This window comes from Salvelinus namaycush, chromosome 41 (genome assembly GCF_016432855.1).
Source record: "Salvelinus namaycush isolate Seneca chromosome 41, SaNama_1.0, whole genome shotgun sequence".
NCBI classification, from domain to species: Eukaryota; Metazoa; Chordata; class Actinopteri; order Salmoniformes; family Salmonidae; genus Salvelinus; species Salvelinus namaycush.
In genome coordinates, this window is record NC_052347.1 from 19,868,971 (window position 1) to 19,892,785 (window position 23,815).

General features: G+C 44.6%; 1 protein-coding gene across 1 annotated transcript; it reads right to left on the reverse strand.

Annotated features, from left to right (window-relative positions):
* Positions 1–204: 204 nt before the first annotated feature.
* On the reverse strand, positions 205–23,398 carry LOC120034533 (calcium-binding mitochondrial carrier protein SCaMC-3-like). The gene is made up of 10 exons (XM_038981129.1): positions 23,180–23,398; positions 6,315–6,438; positions 5,638–5,725; positions 5,380–5,491; positions 4,829–4,987; positions 4,485–4,637; positions 3,901–4,014; positions 3,592–3,759; positions 2,559–2,709; positions 205–386 (listed from the first exon to the last, which is right to left on the reverse strand). The coding sequence occupies exons 1-10, from the start codon at positions 23,396–23,398 to the stop codon at positions 205–207; spliced, it is 1,470 nt and encodes a 489-aa protein (XP_038837057.1).
* Positions 23,399–23,815: the final 417 nt, after the last annotated feature.

Genomic DNA, 23,815 nt, shown 5'->3' on the forward strand with positions numbered 1-23,815 from the left:
CATTGAGGGGCTGAGGGGCTGAGAGATTCAAACAGTGAGTATATCTGTCTAGCTAGGTGTAAACGGGAAGCTTACTGAATGTGTATGAAAAGGGTGGACTATCTGTCTTCTATCCCTCAATCCTCTGCTGTCTTCCTCTCCATCTTGAAATCCAAGAGCTGCACTCTATATCCCTCTCTTTTTTCTGTCTCTCACTTCCTCTCTCTACGATTTCACACCCAGAGCCTTCTTCATGTGTTCGTATACCACGTACGAGATGCTGACAGCAGGAATGACCTTCAGGAAGTTGGGGGCGATGCCGCGGTAGAGCCCAGGTACCCCGTCATGTGATATGATGTGCTTGAACTGACCGACCATGGACAGCTTGGGCCCCCCCTCAGTGGAGGCTGGTGGAAAGAGGGAAAGAGGGCGAAAACGTCTGTTGTTCAGTTCAGTTATATCCGTTAGATAGCTATTAATAGATAGGGGAAAGGGGGATACCTAGTAAGTTGTACAACTGAATGCATTCAACTTTGTTTGGATAGCCCGAACAGTAATACAGTGCCTTCGGAAAGTATTCAGACCCCTTGACTTTTTCCACATTTGTTACGTTACAGCCTTATTCTCAAATTGATTCAATAGTTTTCCCCCCTCATCAATACCCCATAATTTTATTTTTTATTTTTTATTTCACCTTTATTTAACCAGGTAGGCTAGTTGAGAACAAGTTCTCATTTACAACTGCGACCTGGCCAAGATAAAGCATAGCAGTGTGAACAGACAACAACACAGAGTTACACATGGAGTAAACAATAAACAAGTCAATAACATGGTAGAAAAAAAGAGAATCTATATACAATGTGTGCAAAAGGCATGAGGAGGTAGGCAATATATCGAATAATTACAATTTAGCAGATTAACACTGGAGTGATAATGACAAAGCAAAAACAGGTTTTTAGAAATTGTTGCCAATTTATACAAAACCCCCCTGAAATATCACATTTACATAAGTATTCAGACCCTTTACTCAGTACTCTGTTGAAGCACCTTTGGCAGTGATTACAGTATTATGTCTTCTTGGGTATGACGCTACAAGTTTGGTAAACCTGTATTTGGGGAGTTTCTCTCATTCTTCTCTGCAGATGCTCTCAAGCTCTGTCAGGCTGGATGGGGAGCTTTGCTAAACAGCTATTTTCAGGTATCTCCAGAGATGTTAGATCGGGTTCAAGTCCGGGCTCTGGCTGGGCCACTCAAGGACATTCAGAGACTTGTCCCGAAGCCACTCCTGCATTGTCTTGGCTGTGTGCTTAGGGTCGTTGTCCTGTTAGAAGGTAAACCTTTGTCCCAGTCTGAGGTCCTGAGTGCTCTGGAGCAGGTTTTCATCAAGGATCTCTCGGTATGTGGCTCTGTTAATCTTTTCCTCAATCCTGACTAGTCTCCCTGTCCCTGCCGCTGAAAAACATCCCCACAGCATGATGCTGCCACCACCATGCTTCACCGTAGAGATGGTGCCAGGTTTCCTCCAGACATGACGCTTGGCATTCAGGCCAAAGAGTTCAATCTTGGTTTCATCAGACTAGAGAATCTTGTTTCTTATGGTCTGAGAGTCTTTGGGTGCCTTTTGGCAAACTCCAAGTGGGCTGTCATGTGCCTTTTACTGAGGAGTGGCTTCCATCTGGCCAATCTACCATAAAGGCCTGATTTGTGGAGTGCTATAGAGATGGTTGTCCTTCTGAAAGGTTCTCCCATCTCCACAAAGGAACTCTGGAGCTCTGTCATAGTGACTATCGAATTCTTGATCACCTCCCTGACCAAGGCCCTTCTCCCCCGATTGCTCAGTTTGGCCGGGCGGCCAGCTCTAGGAACGTCTTGGTAGTTCCAAACTTCTTCCATTTAAGAATGATGGAGGCCACTGTGTTCTTGGGGACCTTCAATGCTGCAGGAATGTTTAGGTACCCTTCCCCAGATCTGTGCCTCAACACAATCCTGTCTCGGAGCTCTATGGACAATTTCTTCGACCTCATGGCTTGGTTTTTGCACAGACATGCACTGTCAACTGTTGGATCTTATACAGACAGGTGTGTTCCTTTCCAAATCATGACCAATCAATTGAAATTACCACAGGTGGACCAATCAAGTTGTAGAAACATCTCAAGGATGATCAATGGAAACATGATGCCCCTGAGCTCAACATCGATTATCATAGCAAAGGGCCTGAATACTTATGTCAATAAGGTATTTCTGTTTTTAATTTTTAATAAATGTGCTAAAATGTCTAACAACCTGTTTTTGCTTTGTCATTATGGGGTACTGTGTGTAGATTTCTGAAGATAATCTTTTATTAAATCCATTTTAGAATAAGGCTGTAACGTAACAAAATGTGGATAAAGTCAAGGGGTCTGAATACTTTCCGAAGGCACTGTAGATATAGGGTAATAGGTTGACATAGTAGGTAGTAATTCATTTATTATAGATTATGTTATAGAATGTAGTAGAATCTATATTATCTATGTAATATCATCTATGTTATGTTGTAAGGTAGAAGGTAGAATTGCAGTTCAGTTGTACACCAGTCTCACCCTGGGCCTGCATACGTGTTCTAATGAGAGCCAGGGGGTAGGAGGCCAGTTGTCCACAGGTACTAGACACAGTACCACAGCCCAGCAGTACCAACACCCCCGGGTCAGCAGAGCCCTTACTGTACCGCTGGAGCCAGGCATTCTTCAGAGTCTGAGATAGAAAGGGGGAGGGGAAGAGAGAAGAGGAGGGGAAAGAAAAGAGAAGGAAAAAATAAACAGAGAGAAAAGAGAGAGGAGAAAGAGGAGAGAAGGGATAGATAGACTACATTGTTAATTTGACAGATATGTTATTGTGTTAAAAAAATGAGAACATAGTATAGAGAACCACAGCTCATTGACTGCTAGTAAAAGTAAAATTCAAAGTTCACTTAAACACATAAAAGTCATTTTTACGAGAGAGCTGGGCAACAGTAACAGCAGCATACATACTGACTGGCATTTCCTTGAGTACAAGGGACAGGGCCAGTGATGAGATTTAGCTTTCCCAGAAAACATCAAACACAGCTGGCAGGTAGACACACACACACACACAGGGCTGACCCCATTTAGTTGACTGGTCGATTGCTTGGTCGATAGGCTGTTGGTCGACATTTATTTTTTTATGGCAGACGAGACACTTGTCTGACTCGTGCCTGTCTCAGTGGACTAAAACATTGCGGAGGTCATGGGGATGGCACAGTCCATCACTCTATCCTATTCCCGGCAACTTCAGGAGCGTTCCGGCATATTCTACTAAGGCTAGCAGCAGAGGGAGGAGGAGGGTCGAGAACAGATTTTTTTCTTCTGGTTATCTTGATCTCTGGCTCCCTCTTGAGTCATTTGTGTGTCTTAATTATTTCATCAAGCAGTGCGCTTAAAGCATCAGACAAGCTCAGTGCGTATAGTTGATTTTATTAAAACATATAAAGGTGTGTCTATATATGGGAAAATATACGTTTATACATTTCGACAACGGTCAACCAAGATTTTTTTTTTTTTTTCAGGGACAGCCCTACTCTCTCTCTCTCACACACACACACTTTCTCACACACACCTCATAGACGGCCAGGTCTATGCCAGCATACGGTATGATGCCAAGTGTGTTGGGCACGTAGCCCCTGTAGAAGGCTCGCATCCCCTCCTTCCTCAGGATCTGATGGGCACAGTCTACAATGCCAGAGTACTGGCCAGTCTTCCTCAGGGTAAGACGAGTCTTCAGCACCTGGGGAGCGAGAGAGGGAGGAGAAAGGGGAAAGAGAGTGGGTGTGCAAGGAAGAGAAGGAAAATGAGAGAAAAGTCCTATGTTTCTATATTCAATAAAAAGTCTGTCTATTTTTCTGTCGGTCTGTCTCCCCTCACTCACCTCCATAGGGTAGATGATGGTCTGTGCGGTGGCTCCAGCCAGAGAGCCAGCGATGAACCTCTCCTGCACCCGCAGAGTACCCGCTTCATTTCTGCCCCGGATCAACCACTTGATCTAAGATGGAGGAGTCAGGGGAGACAGGGGGGAGAGGAGAGACAGGCAGGTGGAAGAGAGGCAGGGATATACAGGGATTAAGGCATGAGAGGATAGATTGTGGGAGGTGGGAGAGGCAGGGATACAAAGTGAGGGGGAGGTGTAGATTGGGGAAGATGGGGGTGAGGGGGGAATACGTGAGTCACACTGGGGTGGAGGAGGAGAGTCAGAGACACAACACGTAGAGACACAGGGTGTGTCTGACAGGGTGAGAAACAGAGTGTGTGTGTGAGCAACATTTCACACCTCAGTGTGGGTGTGTGACTCCTTCATTCCTATGCTTCACTAATGACTACCCCATACACCAGAACTTATTTACAGATGTGTGTATCAGTGTTCTCCTTACATTGGTCCATAATAAATCCAAATCAACCTCTGGGGCCTCTTACACCCACATTTGTATACAGGTGTGTACAGTCCTCTTCCCTCACCTGTTCGTAGGCCATGAACTTGATGGCAGACTCTGGGGCTATTTTGAGGACGTTGATGCCATTGCCCCTCCAGAGGGCTCGTACACCCCCCTCCTGGACCATCCCCCTCAGCCCTGTCCACAGCTTGATCCCCCTAGAGCTGGAGCCATGCACCTAGAGAGACAGCAGGCTCAGTTACTGTAATAACATTCTGTACATCAGGGGTGGCTAACCCTCCTCCTGGAGAGCTACTGGATGTGCAGGCTTTTGTTCCAGCCTTGCTCTAGCACACCTAATTCTACTAATCAGCACTGCACTGACCTCTAACCTCTGAGCCTGTAGTAAACACAACAATAACCCTTCACCTGTAGGAAGACCTTGAGACGGTCGAGGGGGGCGGTTCCTGTACGTGACACCGCCCCTGCCATCGCCCCGGCAACCAGCTGCCTCCACACTACCCCCGACTGGCGCTCTTGTTGGGAAAACTCTGGCGGGACTGTCATGTGCTCTCCGATGTCAAACATCTGAGAAATCACAGAGAAACACTGGTCAGTGAAATAAACTTGATTGGCATCCAGAACTATCTGTATTCACCAAATGTAAATTACATGATCCCTTCTCTAAGGTTTCTAAACTAAAATTCCTGGATAAAGCATCAGAAACAATGTAAACTATGTAAACTATAACATAAAATGTAATTACAGAGTAACTATAGAAACATAGATTGAGAAAATGGCCACAGTTGTAATGAAAGGATACTGGCTAAATTATTTGTTTCTATAGTTACTATGTAATTACATTTTATTACATCAATATTTGAAAATTACATGTAATGCTATCTGTGCTACTTCATGTCAAGCAAAGATCTAAACCAGAGTGTAGAGATAGAAGGCATAGATAGGCAGTACTGAATGACCAGAGAGTGTTTCCAGTAGTGAGCGATGCCCTCCATGTTGTGAAGAGGGTTAAACAGGAAGTGATCTCGCCACTCATTCCAGTTGATAGTCATGGTGCCGTCCCTGTCCATACTGAGAGAACACACAGAGCAGTGTCAACACACACACACACACACACACACACACACACACACACACACACACACACACACACACACACACACACACACACACACACACACACACACACACACACACACACACACACACACAGACACCTCTGTAGTATTTTGATGGCGTGTTCTGTGGACACCTCCAGTCCCAGGTTGTGCAGCGATTGTTGAATCTCCCCGACATCAATGCGCCCTGCATAAACAGTGAATCCCATCAGTGCCCACAATATGTAATATGTGCCTACAGGCATACAGTACAGTTAGAGCACAGTGATGTGTGTGACATTGTATCCAAATGGCCCTCCTACGTGTCTACTTATGTGTGTTTAGATCAGACTTGGGTTCAAATACATGATTATCTAAGCAATAAGGCCCAAGGGGGTGTGGTATATAGCCAACATACCACGGCTAAGGGCTGTTCTTATTCACAACACAACGCGGAGTGCCTGGATACAGCCCTTAGCCGTGGTATATTGGCCATATACCACAAACCCCTGAGGTGCCTTACTGCTATTTTAAACTGGTTACCAACTTAATTAGAGCAGTAACAATATATGTTTTGTCATACCCGTGGTATACAGTCTGATATACCACGGCTGTCAGCCAATCAGCATTCAGGCCCCCGAACCACCCAGTTTATAATGTAATTTAAATACTTATTTTCTGTGTGTGTGAATGCATTAACTGTAAGTCGCTCTGGATAATAATGTCTGCTAAATGACTAAAATGTCAAATGTAAATGTGTATGCATGTGCGTGTGTGAGTGAGGTGGCCATGCCGACCGTCATGGTTGTGGTCCAGTGTGTGGAACATGAGCCGCAGTTCCTTCTCGTGGGCCCACAGGTACTGAGAGAACTCCTCAAAGTCCAGCAAGCCATCATGGTTGGTGTCACTCTCACGCACTATCTGCAGGAGTAGGATTGGGGTGAGAGGAGGGGTAAAAATAGCAGATAGGGAGGGGGTGAAGGGTCAAACAATGTAGGGGACAGGGGGTGAGAGAGAGGTTGAGGGGGATGTGACAAGGTGAAAAAGTGTGGGGTGGGTTGGGGCCAGGGGTGAGATTTAGGGTAAGGTGATAGTTTGAGGGGGTGAGAGGTAAATGGAGGGAGTGAAGGGAAGAAGCAGGAAGGAGTGCGTGAGAAATGACAACAAAGCCTATCGTTATTTTACAAGGTCATAACCTGCAAACATAAAACAATCAGCAGAACTGTTCTATATTCATCCTCTCTAGTGCTTCCTCAAACAAGGAGAGGAAGAAAGGAAGAAAGAGAGAGAGAGAGAAAGAGAAAATAGAGTGAGAACAAGAGTGAGAAAGAGCGAGAGAATAGTATAGAGAGAGAGCAAGAGAGCGAGAGTGAGAGAACCCCTACTCTGACCTCGCCATAATCCGCTTCACTCTTGTGCCCAGTGTCCAGTTAATCTTCAGTAACAATCACATGCTACTGGAATCTGACCTGAACCAATGCACTTGACCAATACACACACACACACACACACACACACACACACACACACACACACACACACACACACACACACACACACACACACACACACACACACACACACACACACACACACACACACACACACACACACACACATCACACGGAAAGGAGAGATTTGCTCAATCTTGGCAGCAACGTTTTCAGAATCTTGTCTAAGCGTATCAAGGGGTTCTTTCTGAGTCTGTCCGTCTTGTATTTTTAATGAATACATCCACGATGAATAAGCAGTTCAAGAATCCACAAAATCCTCGACATTGTTAATGAGATAGCGGGGAGGATTTGCATATTCTCATGAAATTCAAATGAGAATATCCTACTTATCCTGCCACTTATCCTCACCATTTCAACTTTCTGTTAGGTATAAATGCTTGAATTGTAACTCTAAGTGTAGCTGATGGAAGCTGTCTGTATAACACATGACAAGTATAACTTTAAGTATGCCTTTGAATTGGCCCCCTCCATGACACAAATATAATCAGAGCAAGTCTATTTAAGCATTCCCAGACAAATACATTCTGGTCTAGAGGGATATTGCCTGTGGTGTCTGAAAACTCCCAGAGGAGATTTGAAGGACAAGCACAGCTGTGGGTGATGATGCTTAGCTAAACTAGCCTACTATTTGAGTGTGGAGATAAAGCTAAACTAATCTGCTGCATGGCTGAGGAGGGATGATGCTATGTGAAAGGAATGATGCTAAACTAAACTACTGACTGTGGTGGAGTGATCGCCTTAGCTAATTTCCTTTATGCTAACCTAAATGACTGATTAGATATAAGTGTGCTATCTGTGTCTCTGATTGGGAATCATACTTAGGCAGCCCGTTTTGCCACCTTAGTTTTGTGGGATGTTGTTTTTTGTTAGCTCTGTGAAACCTACAGAACGTGACGTTCGTTATTCTTTTGTTGTTTTGTTTGTTATTCTGAGAAAATAAAGAATCATGAACACGTAGGACGCTGCACCTTGGTCCACTTTTTCCGATGGGCGTTACAGAACATCCCACCACCAAAGGACCAAGCAGCGTGGAGAAAGGGACTCATGGACATGGGAGGAGATCCTGGACGGTAAGGGACCCTGGAGGCAGGCTGGAGAATATCGCCGTCCAAAGGAGGAGATAAAGGCAGCGAAGGAGAAGCGGCGGCGATATGAGGAGGCATCAACGGAAGCCCGAGAAGCCACTCCCAATTTTTTGGAGGGGGCACATGGGGAGCTAACTCCCTGTGCTCACGGCAAGGAGCGTGGTACTGGTCAGGCACCGTGTTATGCGGTAAAGCGCACGGTGTCTCCAGTGCACGTGCATAGCCCGGTACGCTCGGAGCCAGCTCTCCGCAAGTGCCACGCTAGAGTGGGCATCCAGCCAGGGCAGATTGTGCCAGCTCAGCACTCTTGGTCTCCGGTGCGCCGTTTCGGCCCAGGGTATCCTGCACCGGCCCTGCGCACTGTGTATCCGGTGCGCTGTGACAGTTCAGTGCATCCTGTGCCTGCACTCCGCACGTGCCGGGCTAAAGTGGGCATTCAGCCAAGAGGAGAGGTGCAAGTGTTAAGCACCAGATCTCCAGTGCTCCCCCACAGCCCGGTTCGACCTGTGCCTGCGCTCTGGAGGTGCCGGGCTAAAGTGGGCATTCAGCCTGGAAGAGTGGTGCCAAGGAGAAGCAGCAGATCTCCAGTGCTCCCCCACAGCCCGTTTCATCCTGTGCCTGCTTCATGGGTCAGTCCGGAGCCTTCAGCGACGGTCCCCAGTCCGGAGCCTCCAGCGACGGTCCCCAGTCCGGAGCCTCCAGCGACGGTCCCCAGTCCGGGGCCTGCAGCGAGGGTCCTCAGTCCAGGGCCTGCGGAGAGGGTCCCCAGTCCGGGGTCAGCGATGAGGGTCCCCGCACCAGAGGCGCCACCAAAGTGGGGGGAGCCAGAGGTGGAGCGGGGTCTGCGTCCCGCACCGGAGCCGCCACCAGGATAGATGCCAACCCGGACCCTCCCCTATTGTGTCAGGTTTGTGGCCGGAGTCCGCACCTTTGGGGGGGGGGGGGGGTACTGTTACGCCCTGACCGTAGAGATCTTTTTATTCTCTATGTTTGGTTGGTCAGGGTGTGACTCCGGTGGGAAACTCTATGTTCTTTATTTCTATGTTTTGGCCGGGTATGGTTCTCAATCAGGGACAGCTGTCTATCGTCGTTATTCTTTTGTTATTTTGTTTGGTGTTCTGAGAAAATAAAGAATCATGAACACGTTCCACGCTGCGCCTTGGTCCACTTTTTCCGACGGGCGTTACACAAGTGCACTATCACCTACAGTGCCTTCAGAAAGTATTCATACCCCTTGACTTATTTTGTTGTGTTACAGCCTGAATTCAAAATAGATTAAATTGATTGTTTTCTCTCACATATCTACATACAATACCCCATAATGACAAAGTAAAAACACACCCCTGAATCAATGCATGTTAGAATCACCTTTGGCAGCGATTATAGCTGTGAGTCTTTCTGGGTAAGTCTCTAAGAGCTTTACACACCTGGATTGTACAATATTTGCTATAGATTTTCAAGCCGATTTAAGTCAAAACTGTAACTAAGCCACTCACAAACATTCAATGTTGTCTTAATAAGCAACTCCAGTGTATATTTGGCTTTGTGTTTTAGGTTATTGTCCCGCTGAAAGGTGAATTTACCTGAACCAGGTTTTCCTTTAGGATTCTGCCTGTGCTTAGCTCTTTTTTCAATTTTATTTAACCTTTATTTAACCAGGAAAAGCCCATTGAGACCCAGAGTCTCTTTTTCAAGGGAGACTTGGCCAAGAAGGCATAAACAATCAACACATTACAGAATTAAAACATACAACAATACAACAACATGATCCAGCTTAATAAAAGCATTTGGTACAATGTGCAATGGTGGATGAGTGACTTGGCATTTGTAATAAAGCGCAAGGATACATGATAACAGGGGCCAGTCTCTGTAAGACGGAGGAGGTTGCATGCATATACAACAAGTCACCATAATCAATTACAGAGAGAAAAGTGGCGTGAACAAGCTTCTTTCTAGCCATAAGCGGGAAGCAAACTTTTACGAAAATAAAAACACAATTTCAATTTAAGCTTTGTCACAAGATTATCCACATGAACTTGAAAGGACAACTTGTCATCCAACCAAATACCTAGGTTCAAAGGCTCAAAGTTAAAATGGTTCACGTGAGGACTCTATTCCGTTTCAGAACTCCCTAGTCCTTGCCGATGACAAGCATTCCCATAACATAATGCAGCCACCACCATGCTTGAAAATGTGAAGAGTGCTACTCAGTTATGTGTTGTGTTGGATTTGTCCCAAACCTAATGCTTTGTATTCAGGGCATAAAGTTGATTTCTTTGCCAATTTCTTTGCAGTTTTACTTTAGTGCCTTATTTCAAAAAGGATACATGTTTTGTTATATTTTTATTCTGTACAGGCTTTCTTCTTTTCACTCTGTCATTTAGGTTAGTATTGTAGAGTAACTACAATGTTGTTGATTCATCCTCAGCTTACACCTGTCACAGCCATTAAACTCTGTAACTTTTTTAAAATCACCATTTGCCCCATGGTGAAATCCCTGAGCGGTTTCCTTCCTCTCAGCAACTAAGTTAGGAAGGACGCCTGTATCTATGTAGTGACTGTGTGTATTGACACACCATCCAAAGTGTAATTAATAACTTCACCATGCTCAAAGGGTTATTCAATGTCTGCTTTTTTTTCTCCCCATCTACCAATAGCTGCCCTTCTTTGCGAGGCATTGTAAAACCTCCCTGGTCTTGTGGTTGAATCAATGTTTGAGATTCACTGCTCGACTGAGGGACCTTAGAGATAATTGTGTGTTTGGGGTATAGAGATGAGGTAATCATTCAAAAATCATGTTAAACACTATTTTTGCATACCTACTAAGTCCATGCAACTTATTATGTGACTTGTTAAGCACATTTTTACTCCTGAACTTATTTAGGCTTGCCATAACAAAGGGGTTTAATACTTATTGACTCAAGACATTTCAGCTTTTCATTTTTAAGTAATTGTTAAAAATTTCAAAGAACATGATTCCACTCTGACATTATGTGGTATTGTGTGTAGGCCAGTGACACAAAATCTCAATTCCATCCATTTTAAATTCAGGCTGTAACACAACAAAATGCGGAAAAAGTCAAGGATTGTGAATACTTTCTGAAGGCACTGTATGTGCCACTGCCGGCCATGAAAGTCCAGTCGGTGTGGTAGGAAAGGGTCAGGCGTAGATGGAAAAATCTACCAGCCTCTCAAAAAATTTTACCAGCCAAAATATATTTGGGCCAAAATTACACCATGAAATAATTACAAAATGTTCACGTTTATAGCTCAAATAACGGCCGCCATTGATTTCAAGAAATGTTGCATAATTTTTTACGTGGTTGCATCATATTTCTGCGCATACTTTGCATTGAAGCTTGCATCGATGCATACTTCAAATGATGTACAAACAGAGTACGTATTCGAGAAGTGACCTCTGTGCTTCGTTTCGCATACTTTGATTTGGACTCATACGCCGACCCTCCTGTGCTCCAGTTTACGTTCTCAGAGCACGGTAGTATGCATTTTGAGAAACACCCCTTGAATCCGGCGAGGCTCTCTTGCTCTACTGGGCTATATGGCTCTACTGGGCTCTGTGGCTCTACTGGGCTATGTGGCTCTACTGGGCTCTGTGACTCTACTGGGCTCTGTGGCTCTACTGTCCTCTGTGACTCTACTGGCCTCTGTGGCTCTACTGGGCTCTGTGGCTCTACTGGGCTCTGTGGGGACTTTTCTAATCGCTTTATGCACACCACAGATGCAAGGTGTATAGAATTTTATGTGAAGAGAAATCCCCAATCGTCAACTACTATCATAACCATATTATCTGGACTGAATGGAAAATGTCTTGCAAAAGGGATGACTTCAGTAGTCATAAATCCAGCCATTCTGCCAGCCAGGCTGAGTTGAACTCATCAATCAATCAATCAAGTTTATTTTATATAGCCCTTCGTACATCAGCTAATATCTCGAAGTGCTGTACAGAAACCCAGCCTAAAACCCCAAACAGCTAGTAATGCAGGTGTAGAAGCACGGCATTGTCCCAACTCATGACATTGTGCAGACGAGCAGTGACACAGTAGTATCCCAAATCCCTGGTGATGACAGTTTAAGCTGAGGACTGTTTCACTAGCACATACTGAATTATGTCCCGAGATTCATTTGATGGCATTGAGGAGTTTACCACATCAGTCACCGGCTTCATTAATGAGTGCATTGACAACATTTTCCCCACAGTGACCGTAAGTACATAGTCCTGTTTTGACGCCTTGCCTGTTTGATGGTTCATCGGAGGGCGTAGCGGGATTTCTTATAAGCGTCATGATTAGTGTCCCGCTCCTTGAAAGCGGCAGCTCTAGCCTTTAGCTCAGTACAGATGTTGACTGTAATCCATGGCTTCTGGTCGGGATAAGTTTGAATCCTAGTACGAAACCCAGTGACGCAAGCCTACCAGACTAGCTAACTATGCTCGCTTCGAGGCAAGCAACACTGAACTATGCATGAGTGTACCAGCTGTTCCGGACTGTGTGATCACACTCTCTGTAGCCGATGTGAGTAAGACCTTTAAACAGGTTAACATTCACAAGGCTGCAGGGCCAGACGGATTACCAGGACACGTACTCAGAGCTGGCAAGTGTCTCCACTGACATTTTCAACCTCTCCCTGACCTAGTCTGTAATATCATATCAAATCAAATCAAATTTTATTTGTCACATACACATGGTTAGCAGATGTTAATGCGAGTGTAGCGAAATGCTTGTGCTTCTAGTTCCGACAATGCAGTAATAACCAACGAGTAATCTAACCTAACAATTCCACAACTACTACCTTATACACACAAGTGTAAAGGGATAAAGAATATGTACATAAAGATATATGAATGAGTGATGGTACAGAACGGCATAGGCAAGATGCAGTAGATGGTATAGAGTACAGTATATACATATGATATGAGTAATGTAGGTTATATAAACATAAAGTGGCATAGTTTAAAGTGGCTAGTGATACATTTTTACATAAATTTCCATCAATTCCCATTATTAAAGTGGCTGGAGTTGAGTCAGTATGTTGGCAGCAGGCCACTAAATGTTAGTGGTGGCTGTTTAACAGTCTAATGGCCTTGAGATAGAAGCTGGCCGCTGCCAACATTTAGGGAGTGCTAGGGAGTGGAGCGCGGTCCCTGCTTTGATGCACCTGTACTGACCTCGCCTTCTGGATGATAGCGGGGTGAACAGGCAGTGGCTCGGGTGGTTGTTGTCCTTGATGATCTTTATGGCCTTCCTGTGACATCGGGTGGTGTAGGTGTCCTGGAGGGCAGGTAGTTTGCCCCCGGTGATGCGTTGTGCAGTGCTGTAGTCGATGAACAGCATTCTCACATAGGTATTCCTCTTGTCCAGATGGGTTAGGGCAGTGTGCAGTGTGGTTGCGATTGCGTCGTCTGTGGACCTATTGGGTCGGTAAGCAAATTGGAGTGGGTCTAGGGTGTCAGGTAGGGTGGAGGTGATATATGGTCCTTGAATAGTCTCTCAAAGCACTTCATGATGACGGAAGTGAGTGCTACGGGGCGGTAGTCGTTTAGCTCAGTTACCTTAGCTTTCTTGGGAACAGGAACAATGGTGGCCCTCTTGAAGCATGTGGAAACAGCAGACTGGGATAAGGATTGATTGAATATGTCCGTAAACACACCAGCCAGCTGGTCTGCGCATGCTCTGAGGACGCGGCTGGGAATGCCGTCTGGGCCTGCAGCCTTGCGAGGGTTAACACGTTTAAATGTTTTACTCACCTTGGCTGCAGTAAAGGAGAGCCCGCAGGTTTTGGTAGCGGGCCGTGTCAGTGGCACTGTATTGTCCTCAAAGCGAGCAAAAAAGTTATTTAGTCTGTCTGGGAGCAAGACATCCTGGTCCGCGACGGGGCTAGTTTTCTTTTTGTAATCCGTGATTGACTGTAGACCCTGCCACATACCTCTTGTGTCTGAGCTGTTGAATTGCGGCTCTACTTTGTCTCTATACTGGCGCTTGTTTGATTGCCTTGCGGAGGGAATAGCTACACTGTTTGTATTCGGTCATGTTTCCGGTCACCTTGCCCTGGTTGAAAGCAGTGGTTCGCGCTTTCAGTTTCACGCGAATGCTGCCATCAATCCATGGTTTCTGGTTTGGGAATGTTTTAATCGTTGCTGTGGGTATTACGTCGCCGATGCACTTTCTAATGAACTCGCTCACCGAATCAGGACGCAATGCGGAACATATCCCAATTCACGTGATCGAAGCAGTCTTGAAGCGTGGAATCAGATTGGTCGGACCAGCGTTGAACAGACCTGAGCGCTGGAGCTTCTTGTTTTAGTTTCCGTTTGTAGGCTGGAAGCAACAAAATGGAGTCGTGGTCAGCTTTTCCGAAAGGAGGGCGGGGGAGGGCCTTATATGCGTCGCGGAAGTTAGAATAACAATGATCCAGGGTTTTACCAGCCCTGGTAGCACAATCGATATGCTGATAGAATTTAGGGAGTTTTGTTTTCAGATTAGCCTTGTTAAAATCCCCAGCTACGATGAATGCAGCCTCAGGGTGTGTGGTTTCCAGTTTACATAGAGTCAGATAAAATTCGTTCAGGGCCATCGATGTGTCTGCTTATAATCGAAGAGAATTCCCTTGGTAGATAATGCGGTTGACATTTGATTGTGAGGAATTCTAAGTCAGGTGAACAGAATGACTTGAGTTCCAGTATGTTGTTATGATCACACCACGTCTCGTTAATCATAAGGCATACCCCCCCGCCCCTCTTCTTACCAGAAAGATGTTTGTTTCTGTCGGCGCGATGCGTGAAGAAACCAGATGGCTGCACCGACTCCTTTAGCGTCTCTCGAGTGAGCCATGTTTCCGTGAAGCAAAGAACGTTACAGTCTCTGATGTCTCTCTGGAATGCTACCCTTGCTCGGATTTCATCAACCTTGTTGTCAAGAGACTGGACATTGGCGAGTAGTATGCTAGGGAGTGGAGCCCGATGTGCCCGTCTCCGAAGCCTGACCAGAAGACCGCTTCGTTTTCCCCTTTTACGGCATCGTTGTTTAGGGTCGCCGGCTGGGATCAGATCCATTGTACTGGGTGGAAGGCAAAACACAGGATCCGCTTCGGGAGAGTCATATTCCTGGTCGTAATGATAGTGAGTTGACGTTGCTCTTATATTCAGTAGTTCCTCCCGACTGTATGTAATGAAACCTAAGATTACCTGGGGTACCAATGTAAGAAATAACACGTAAAAAAACAAAATACTGCATAGTTTCCTAGGAACGCGAAGCGAGGCGGCCATCTCTGTCGGCGCCGGAAGTAGAACCGGCATGTAGAACCTACATGTTTCAAGTGGACCCCCATAGTCCCTGTGCCCAGGAACGCCATTGTAACCTGTCTAAATTACTATCGCTCCGTAGCACTCACATCTGTATCCATAAAATGCTTTGAAAGGCTGGCCATGTCTCACATCAACACCATCATCCCAGACACATTGGACCCACTCCAATCCGTATACCGCCCCAACAGATCCACAGCTCAGGTAGTCTCTATTGCCCTCCACACTGCCCTTTCCCACCTGGACAAGAAGAACACCTATGTGAGAATGCTATAAACTGACTACAGCTCAGCCTTCAACACCATAGTGCACTCCAAGCTCATCACTAAGCTAAGGACCCTGGGACTGAACACCTGTCTCTGCAACTGGATCCTGGACTTCCTGAAGGGCCGCCCCCAGGTGGTGAGGGTAGGCAACAACACATCCACCACTCCCTGTTCACCCACGACTGCATGTCCACTCACGACTCCCACACCCTCATTAAGTTTCCCGACGACATGACAGTGATCCCCAACGCCTGATCCCCAACGATCGCCTGATCACCAACGATGATGAGACAGCCTATAGGGAGGAGGTCAGAGACCTGGCAGTGTGGTGCCAGGACAACAACCTCTCCCTCAATGTCAGCAAGACAAAGGAGCTGATTGTGGGCTACAGGAAACAGAGGGCCGAGCACGCCCGGTTCACATCGACAGGGCTGTAGTGGAGCGAGTCGAAAGCTGCAAGTTCCTCAGTGTCCACGTCACTAAGGATCATGGTCCACACACACCAACACAGTCGTGAAGAGGGCACGACTACGCCTCTTCCCCCTCAGGAGGCTGAAAAGATTTGGCATGGGCAGTCAGATCCTCAAAAGGTTCTACAGCTGCACCACTTAGAGCATCTTGACTGGCTGTATCGCCGCTTGGTATGGCAACTACTCAGCAACTGACCACAAGGCGCTCAAGAAGGTAGTGCGAACGGCCCAGTACATCACTGGGGCCGAGCTCCCTGCCATCCAGGACCTCTATACCCGGCGGTGTCAGAGGAGAGCTGTAAAAGAAAGACTCCAGCCAACCATCATAGACTGTTCTCTCTGCTACTGCATGGAAAGTGGTACCGATGCACCAAGTCTGGAACCAACAGGACCCTGAACAGCTTCTACCCACAAGCCATAAATGGTTAGTCTGGGTAGCTTTTTGATTAACTATTTAACTATCTGCTTTGACCCTTTTGCACTAACTTTTTTGACACATCACATACATTGCTGCTTCTGTTTATTATCTGTCACTTTATTCCTAGTTACAGTATATGTACACATCTACCTCAATTACCTCGTACCCCTGCACATCGACTCTGTACTGGTACCCCGTGTACATAGCCAAGTTATCGTTACTCATTGTGTATTTATTACTACTTTTTATTTCTCTCTGCATTGCTGGAAAAGGACCTGTAACTAAGCATTTCACAGTTAGTCTACACCTGTTGTTTACAAAGCATTTTACAAATAAAATTTGATTTGAAGACTGAAGTTAAGATGTGTGTGTGTGTGTGTGTGGTGTGTGTGTGCGTGTGCGCCAGACACTGATATTAAGGTCAGGTGGGGTCAGGGCTGCACCAGGTTTGTGTTACAGTCATATGTTTAAAATATTCATCCAGGGAAGTGTTGCTTTCCTGTCATGTACTGGGACAAGCAGATCAGAAAAGCATGCATCAGTATTGTATTGAAGCGAGAGTCTTCAGATAGCCCTGGTGACAGGCAACTTGAGTTGGAGGGATGTGTGAAAATAGCACTGGTTAATGTTGTGTTGTTTTGAGTTAGAGAGAGCAGTGGAGTTTTGAAATAGGTCCCAGATGTCTGGGTAATGGAGCACTGATCCAGTGCTGCTGATCCAATCTCTGCTGTTCCGCCTGTGGCTATGGAACCCTGACCTATTCACTGGACGCGCTACCTTGTCCCGGACCTGCTGATTCGTCTCCCTCCCCCGCCCCCCTCGACCTCTCTCTCTCTCAACCTCTAAATGCTCTGCTATGAAAAGCCAACTGACCTTTATGCCTGAGGTGCTGACCTGTTGCACCCTCTATAACCACTGTGATTATTATTTGACCCTGCTGGTCATCTATGGGTTTCTGTATAAGCACTTTGTGACGACTGCTGATGTTAAAAGGGCTTTATAGATACATTTGAATGAGCACTCTCTTCCAAGGAACTCTTTTAAAATGCCTCTCACTGCCTGTAGAACACTCTGCCTGCTTCTCCTGTGACATCACAGGGCCAAAATAGAGCACTGGGACACCGGCTAGACTGGACCATAGCTCATAGCTCAGGCAGTTGAAGACTTGATATGAGAGGCCTATACACTCGGAATAAGTGAAGCAGGTTAGTTCCTGTTCATTGTACTAGTAGGCTATAAACAAATATACTTATTTATAGTAAACACAGGAACTACACAGTTGCCTATGTCAGTGCTTCTCAAACTGGAGTCCACTAGGTACTGAAGGGGTCCGCGACAAGATCAACCATTTTTTTACATAATTTTTTAATAAATATTTTTTTTAAATCCCTAACTGATAAACTATGTATTTTATATATATATATTTTATCACAGTGCTGTTATTACAAAACTACCACTAGCAGGTCCCGATCATCATCATAAAGGGAAAAAAACATTTTGTTCAAATACTGTACCTAACGCAACAATTTTGTAATGTTAGTAAGAGATATACATCTTTCAAATTTTTATTTATTTATTTCACCTTTATTTAACCAGGTAGGCAAATTGAGAACACGTTCTCATTTACAATTGCGACCTGGCCAAGATAAAGCAAAGCAGTTCGATACATACAACAACACATAGTTACACATGGAGTAGAACAAACATACAGTCAATAATACAAATGATTTGCCACGGAGTGGCAAAGCGGTCTAAGGCACTGCATCTCAGTGCAAGAGGCATTACTACAGTCCCTGTTTCGAATCCAGGCTGTATCACATCCGGCCGTGATTGGAAGTCCCATAGGGCGGCGCACAATTGGCCCAGCGTTGTCCGGGTTTGGCCGGGGTAGGCAGTCATTGTAAATAAGAATTTGTTCTTAACTGACTTGCCTAGTTAAATAAAGGTTCAATTAAAAAATATATAATAATAAAGTGCTCTGTACGTCATTAAAAATGCCTTTGAATGACTGAAACATCACCCATAACATTTTTACAATATTAAAATGCTCAGAATTGAAGAAATTGTACCCTTTCTCCCATCTCTAACTATCAGGAACCTGAAAGAACAGGCTGAGTGGGCGGGGAGCTTATATCATGAGCTCGCCTTGAATGACAGCTCTTTGAAACACCCTTGCCGTCGTTGCCAGGTAACAAGGTAAACAATGGGCCACATGTCATTCTGACCCTAAATAGTATTCCTCAACACATTTTCTCTGCAAAATGTTCTCAACAGAGCTGATAATGGACTTAGATATCAGTCAAACAGCAGCAATACACAATTGCATTTCTATTGTTTTGTAACTAATTACTGTTCACTGATACACTTCTTCAGCAGAATTAGTCAAGTCTGAGTCCCCTTAGAAGCTTAGACATAAGGGAATGTACATGAAAACAGCATACAATAAGTGTACTGGACAATTGATTGGTGCCTCTGCATTAGCCTTATAAATGACAATATGTTCAGAATTGTATGTATTGATCAGACATTTATTTGTTCATTTACATTAGGCAAGCATATCTGAAATATTGATCAACATGGACATTCATGAGAAATAAAGGTGAGAAATAATGGTGAGACATCATTTGACATAAAAAAATAAAATAGAGCCATAAGCCGCAATATAGGCACCCGGCTGCCCTACAGTGTACATTGATTCTTACCATTTGTAACTTTCATCTACCGTCCAAATGTAAGAAAAAACGATATGAAAGAAAAAGTGTTATCATATCATGTAAAAGTAAATTACTTAGACTTTGGGAAATGCAACCAACTACAGAGATTGATGGGACGGGATCGGGAGCGGAGGGGGACCCATGTACCCCGCTTCAATCAAGCAGGCTTCAGTCACCCACTTGGCTTCAGTCACAACATTGAAGCTGGAGACAAATCCAGGAATGGCCTCCTCCTTGTCAGGCCTCTCACACTGGGCAGACAGGGGTTCTGGGATGGACAGCTCGCACATCTTCCCCACATACGGCACTGGATCAAGGGTGACCTTGTTGAAGAGGAGATCCAGGAGCCTGTCTACGTAGCCTGTAAGGGTTTTGAAAAGGGAAATGTTTGTTAAATGGTAAATGGGTAGTGAAATTTATTTTATTTTATTCACTGTTCTGAGTTATGACGTTATCATGTTGTTGATGTAGTGATCTACTCATTCTACAATGTGTTTTCTGGTGTTTTTGAAGTACTCATTCTGAAATATGCAATATTTAGTGAACTTTTCAATGTTTGTATTTGGAATTTGTGTGTGCCTGAAATTTGAAATGAATAATTATGATTTGAAATGAATAATTATGACTTACAGTATTGTTGGGTCTGTCGTCACAGGCTTCACAGCATATCCCACCTTCTTTGGTTTGTATTCACTTGATCTGTCTTCACAGGCTTCACAGCATATCCCCCCTTCTTTTTTCTGTCTTCACTTGATCTGTCTTCACAGGCTTTACAGCATATCCCCCTTTATTTTTACTGTCTTCACTTGATCTGTCTTCACGGGCTTTACAGCATATCCCCCCTTCTTTTTTCTGTCTTCACTTGATCTGTCTTCACAAGCTTTACAGCATATCCCCCTTTATTTTTTCTGTCTTCACAGGCTTCACAGCATATCCCCCTTTATTTTTTCTGTCTTCACAGGCTTCACAGCATATCCCCCCTTCTTTTTTCTGTCTTCACTTGATCTGTCTTCACAGGCTTCACAGCATATCCCCCTTTATTTTTTCTGTCTTCACAGGCTTCACAGCATATCCCCCCTTCTTTTTTCTGTCTTCACTTGATCTGTCTTCACAGGCTTCACAGCATATCCCCCTTTATTTTTTCTGTCTTCACAGGCTTCACAGCATATCCCCCCTTCTTTTTTCTGTCTTCACTTGATCTGTCTTCACAGGCTTTACAGCATATCCCCCTTTATTTTTACTGTCTTCACAGGCTTCACAGCATATCCCCCCTTCTTTTTTCTGTCTTCACAGGCTTTACAGCATATCCCCCTTTATTTTTTCTGTCTTCACAGGCTTCACAGCATATCCCCCTTTATTTTTACTGTCTTCACAGGCTTTACAGCATATCTCCCTTCTTTTTTCTGTCTTCACTTGATCTGTCTTCACAGGCTTTACAGCATATCCCCCTTTATTTTTACTGTCTTCACTTGATCTGTCTTCACGGGCTTTACAGCATATCCCCCTTTATTTTTACTGTCTTCACTTGATCTGTCTTCACAGGCTTTACAGCATATCCCCCTTTATTTTTACTGTCTTCACTTGATCTGTCTTCACAAGCTTTACAGCATATCCCCCTTTATTTTTACTGTCTTCACAGGCTTTACAGCATATCCCCCTTTATTTTTACTGTCTTCACAGGCTTTACAGCATATCCCCCTTTATTTTTACTGTCTTCACAGGCTTTACAGCATATCCCCCTTTATTTTTACTGTCTTCACAGGCTTTACAGCATATCCCCCTTTATTTTTACTGTCTTCACAGGCTTTACAGCATATCCCCCTTTATATTTACTGTCTTCACAGGCTTTACAGCATATCCCCCTTTGCCTTGGGAAAGCTGATTTTGTATAATGGCATTCCTGCTGCGGTGGTTGCCTGGAAAGATGTGCAAACCGAGTAGATGTTGAATTTTCTAAAATGTATATCATTAGAACCCCAATGACACAAGCTACAGCAAATATAAGACAACAACCCACATAATTGAATGGCAGAATATAATTTTATGGGGTAAATTATAAATACTATACACACCAGAACTCCTTTTGTGGACGACATTCCTTCATATCAGCTGTGTGCTGTCAGTTCTCAGACTCAATGTAGGGGGCTTAGGGATGGACGAACAAAAACCATATAGTGACTATCAGCTGTGTTGCAGAAAATATACCGTCAAAGTAGCCACAGTTCCAGCCACCGTGTCAGACTCATACTTACATTATGGTCAGTGCTTGCAAGATAAACTGATCCACTGTCAATGATGGTTCAGCATCCATCTTCAGGATTAGCTTCCTGGCAAGACACATCAAATATTCTCCCCAATTAATAAATCAACTTCGCTCGAAATGTGCACTGTACACCGATATTATGATCCTGTCCACCCGAAATGAAAAGCAGCCACTGCTTTCGGGTGTCTTCGTTCTTCAGAAAATAGTGTCATGTTGAATTATCCCTATGGCATCCAGTCACAACACAGTGTGTTTTTTCCGACATGATGGTAAGTAGCTTGCTAGCTATAAGTTACAACACAGATGAAAAGTTGAGTTACCAGTATCGTTCTGCCACGTTCTACTTGAGCTATTTATGGTTTGTAAACAAAGCCGTATGATGCGCAAATGTGATGGCAGTTTTAAGGCGTTACATATTTAAATTAGTTAAGATTACAAGACGCTACCATTGGTGTATAACATTTACGGCCCTACTTGACATTGCATAGGGACAGCAGGTAGCCTAGTGGTTAAAGCGTTGGGCCAGTAACCGAAAGGTTGCTGGATCAAATCCCCGAGCTGTCGTTCTGCTCCTGAACAAGCCACTGTTCCCCGGTAGGCCGTCATTGTGAATAAGAATAAGTTCTTAACTGACTTGCCTAGTTAAATAAAGACAGAAGTAATCCCTGAATTCAAGTGTTTGACATGGGGGAGGGGACAAGTAACTTCATGATCAACTTTGTTAATGTACCAGCTACAGTAATTTTTCACTGGTTTCATCCAAATATCCTCAAATGTTATGAAAACATGATGTTCACTGTTTAAAGGAAAAACTATTTTTAAAAATGTGTTGTTTAAACGTTAAGAAATGTAGAACAGTTGTCACAACAACTGGTGGTAGTGGTTAGAGTGTTGGACTAGTAAAGGTTGCAAGATTGAATCCCAGAGCTGACAAGGTACAAATCTGCCGTTCTATCCCTGAACAAGGCAGTTAACCCACTGTTCCTAGGCCATCATTAAAAATAAGAATTTGTTCTTAACTGACTTGCCTAGTAAAATAAATAAAAAATACACAAATTTGGCGAAGGGGTCTGTGGAAGAAGTTGGTGCAATACAATATACCCTTAGATGCACAACAGGGCCTGGGAGGCTCACAGTACTCCATCAATGATCCAGTTTTCAACTAAAAACCTATTGTATTCCATCCAATTGTTGTTTACATTTTACTTTCCATGGCTGAAGTATTGGTTAGTCTGGCCATGCATGCACTGCAGCAGTCATGAAACTTCTTGTATGCTATTTTTATTTTTTACCTCACTCTAAAGTCTGAGTTTGTTCTGATTTTGAGGGGGTCCCTGATGAATTTGCTATCAGAAAATAAAAGTTTAGGAACCCCTGGCCTATGTCATACATACTATACTGTATGATCAGTTTGTGTTGTTTGACAGGACATAATCGTCTTACTCCTTACTCAGCCAAGAACAAACAAACAAACAAACAAACAAACACACACACACACACACACACACACACACACACACACACACACACACACAATTAATGTGCCATGCAGGCTATAATTCAAGGGATACACATGTCTATTGGGAATACCCCCATCATCACTTTTCCTCTCACCTCCTCCGCGTCACTGCGAAGTAAACCGCGGGCAGCGAGTCCTATCCTCAACTCGTTGATGTCGACTTTACCGTCTTTATTGAGGTCCAGTTGGTCGAACAGTTCGGCCCATCTCTCTCGCGTTTCTGGTTCCCTCCCAGGGTCCGACACACTTTTGTCTTGTTCTTGACAGCGAGCCCGAGTCCAACCAAAACAGAACCGAGCCCTGCCTTCGCCCATGTGAATGGGAGACTTGTGCAATCCTGGTGGTGGTGGCTATTATCCCAACCTGCTGCCGCGAAGCAGGCGTAGAAAATTGAAGGAGCGCTTTTTGTTCTAATGACTCCCAGTGGCTATCGTTACGATAGCCTACCTACTCAAATCCCGGAACCATGGTATATCGAAATGGCACGATAGCCTTACTGAAATAACTGATGTTCTCCCTCGGTCTCGTTACCGAGGCACCGGTTTAATATACCGAGTCGTTGTCGAGAATGTCCTTACACCGGGCGCGGTGTAAACTCTCGGTGCCTGTAATATTAATCCCCGTATCCGTTACGTATCTCGTAACATCGGCGATGATTAAATCCATGAACTAATTCAAATGAATTAGTCTGTTGGTCAGGGGACTGGCTCTGCCTTTTGGTTATGCAGTGA

Excerpts from the sequence above, each read along its gene's own strand:
- LOC120034533 (XM_038981129.1), bottom strand. The coding sequence starts at position 23,398 with ATGGGCGAAGGCAGGGCTCGGTTCTGTTTTGGTTGGACTCGGGCTCGC. Across the intron at positions 5,492-5,637 it reads GCCATCAAAATACTACAGAG|TATGGACAGGGACGGCACCA; the intron begins GTGTCTGTGTGT and ends GTGTTCTCTCAG. Across the intron at positions 387-2,558 it reads AACACGTATGCAGGCCCAGG|CCTCCACTGAGGGGGGGCCC; the intron begins GTGAGACTGGTG and ends TCTTTCCACCAG.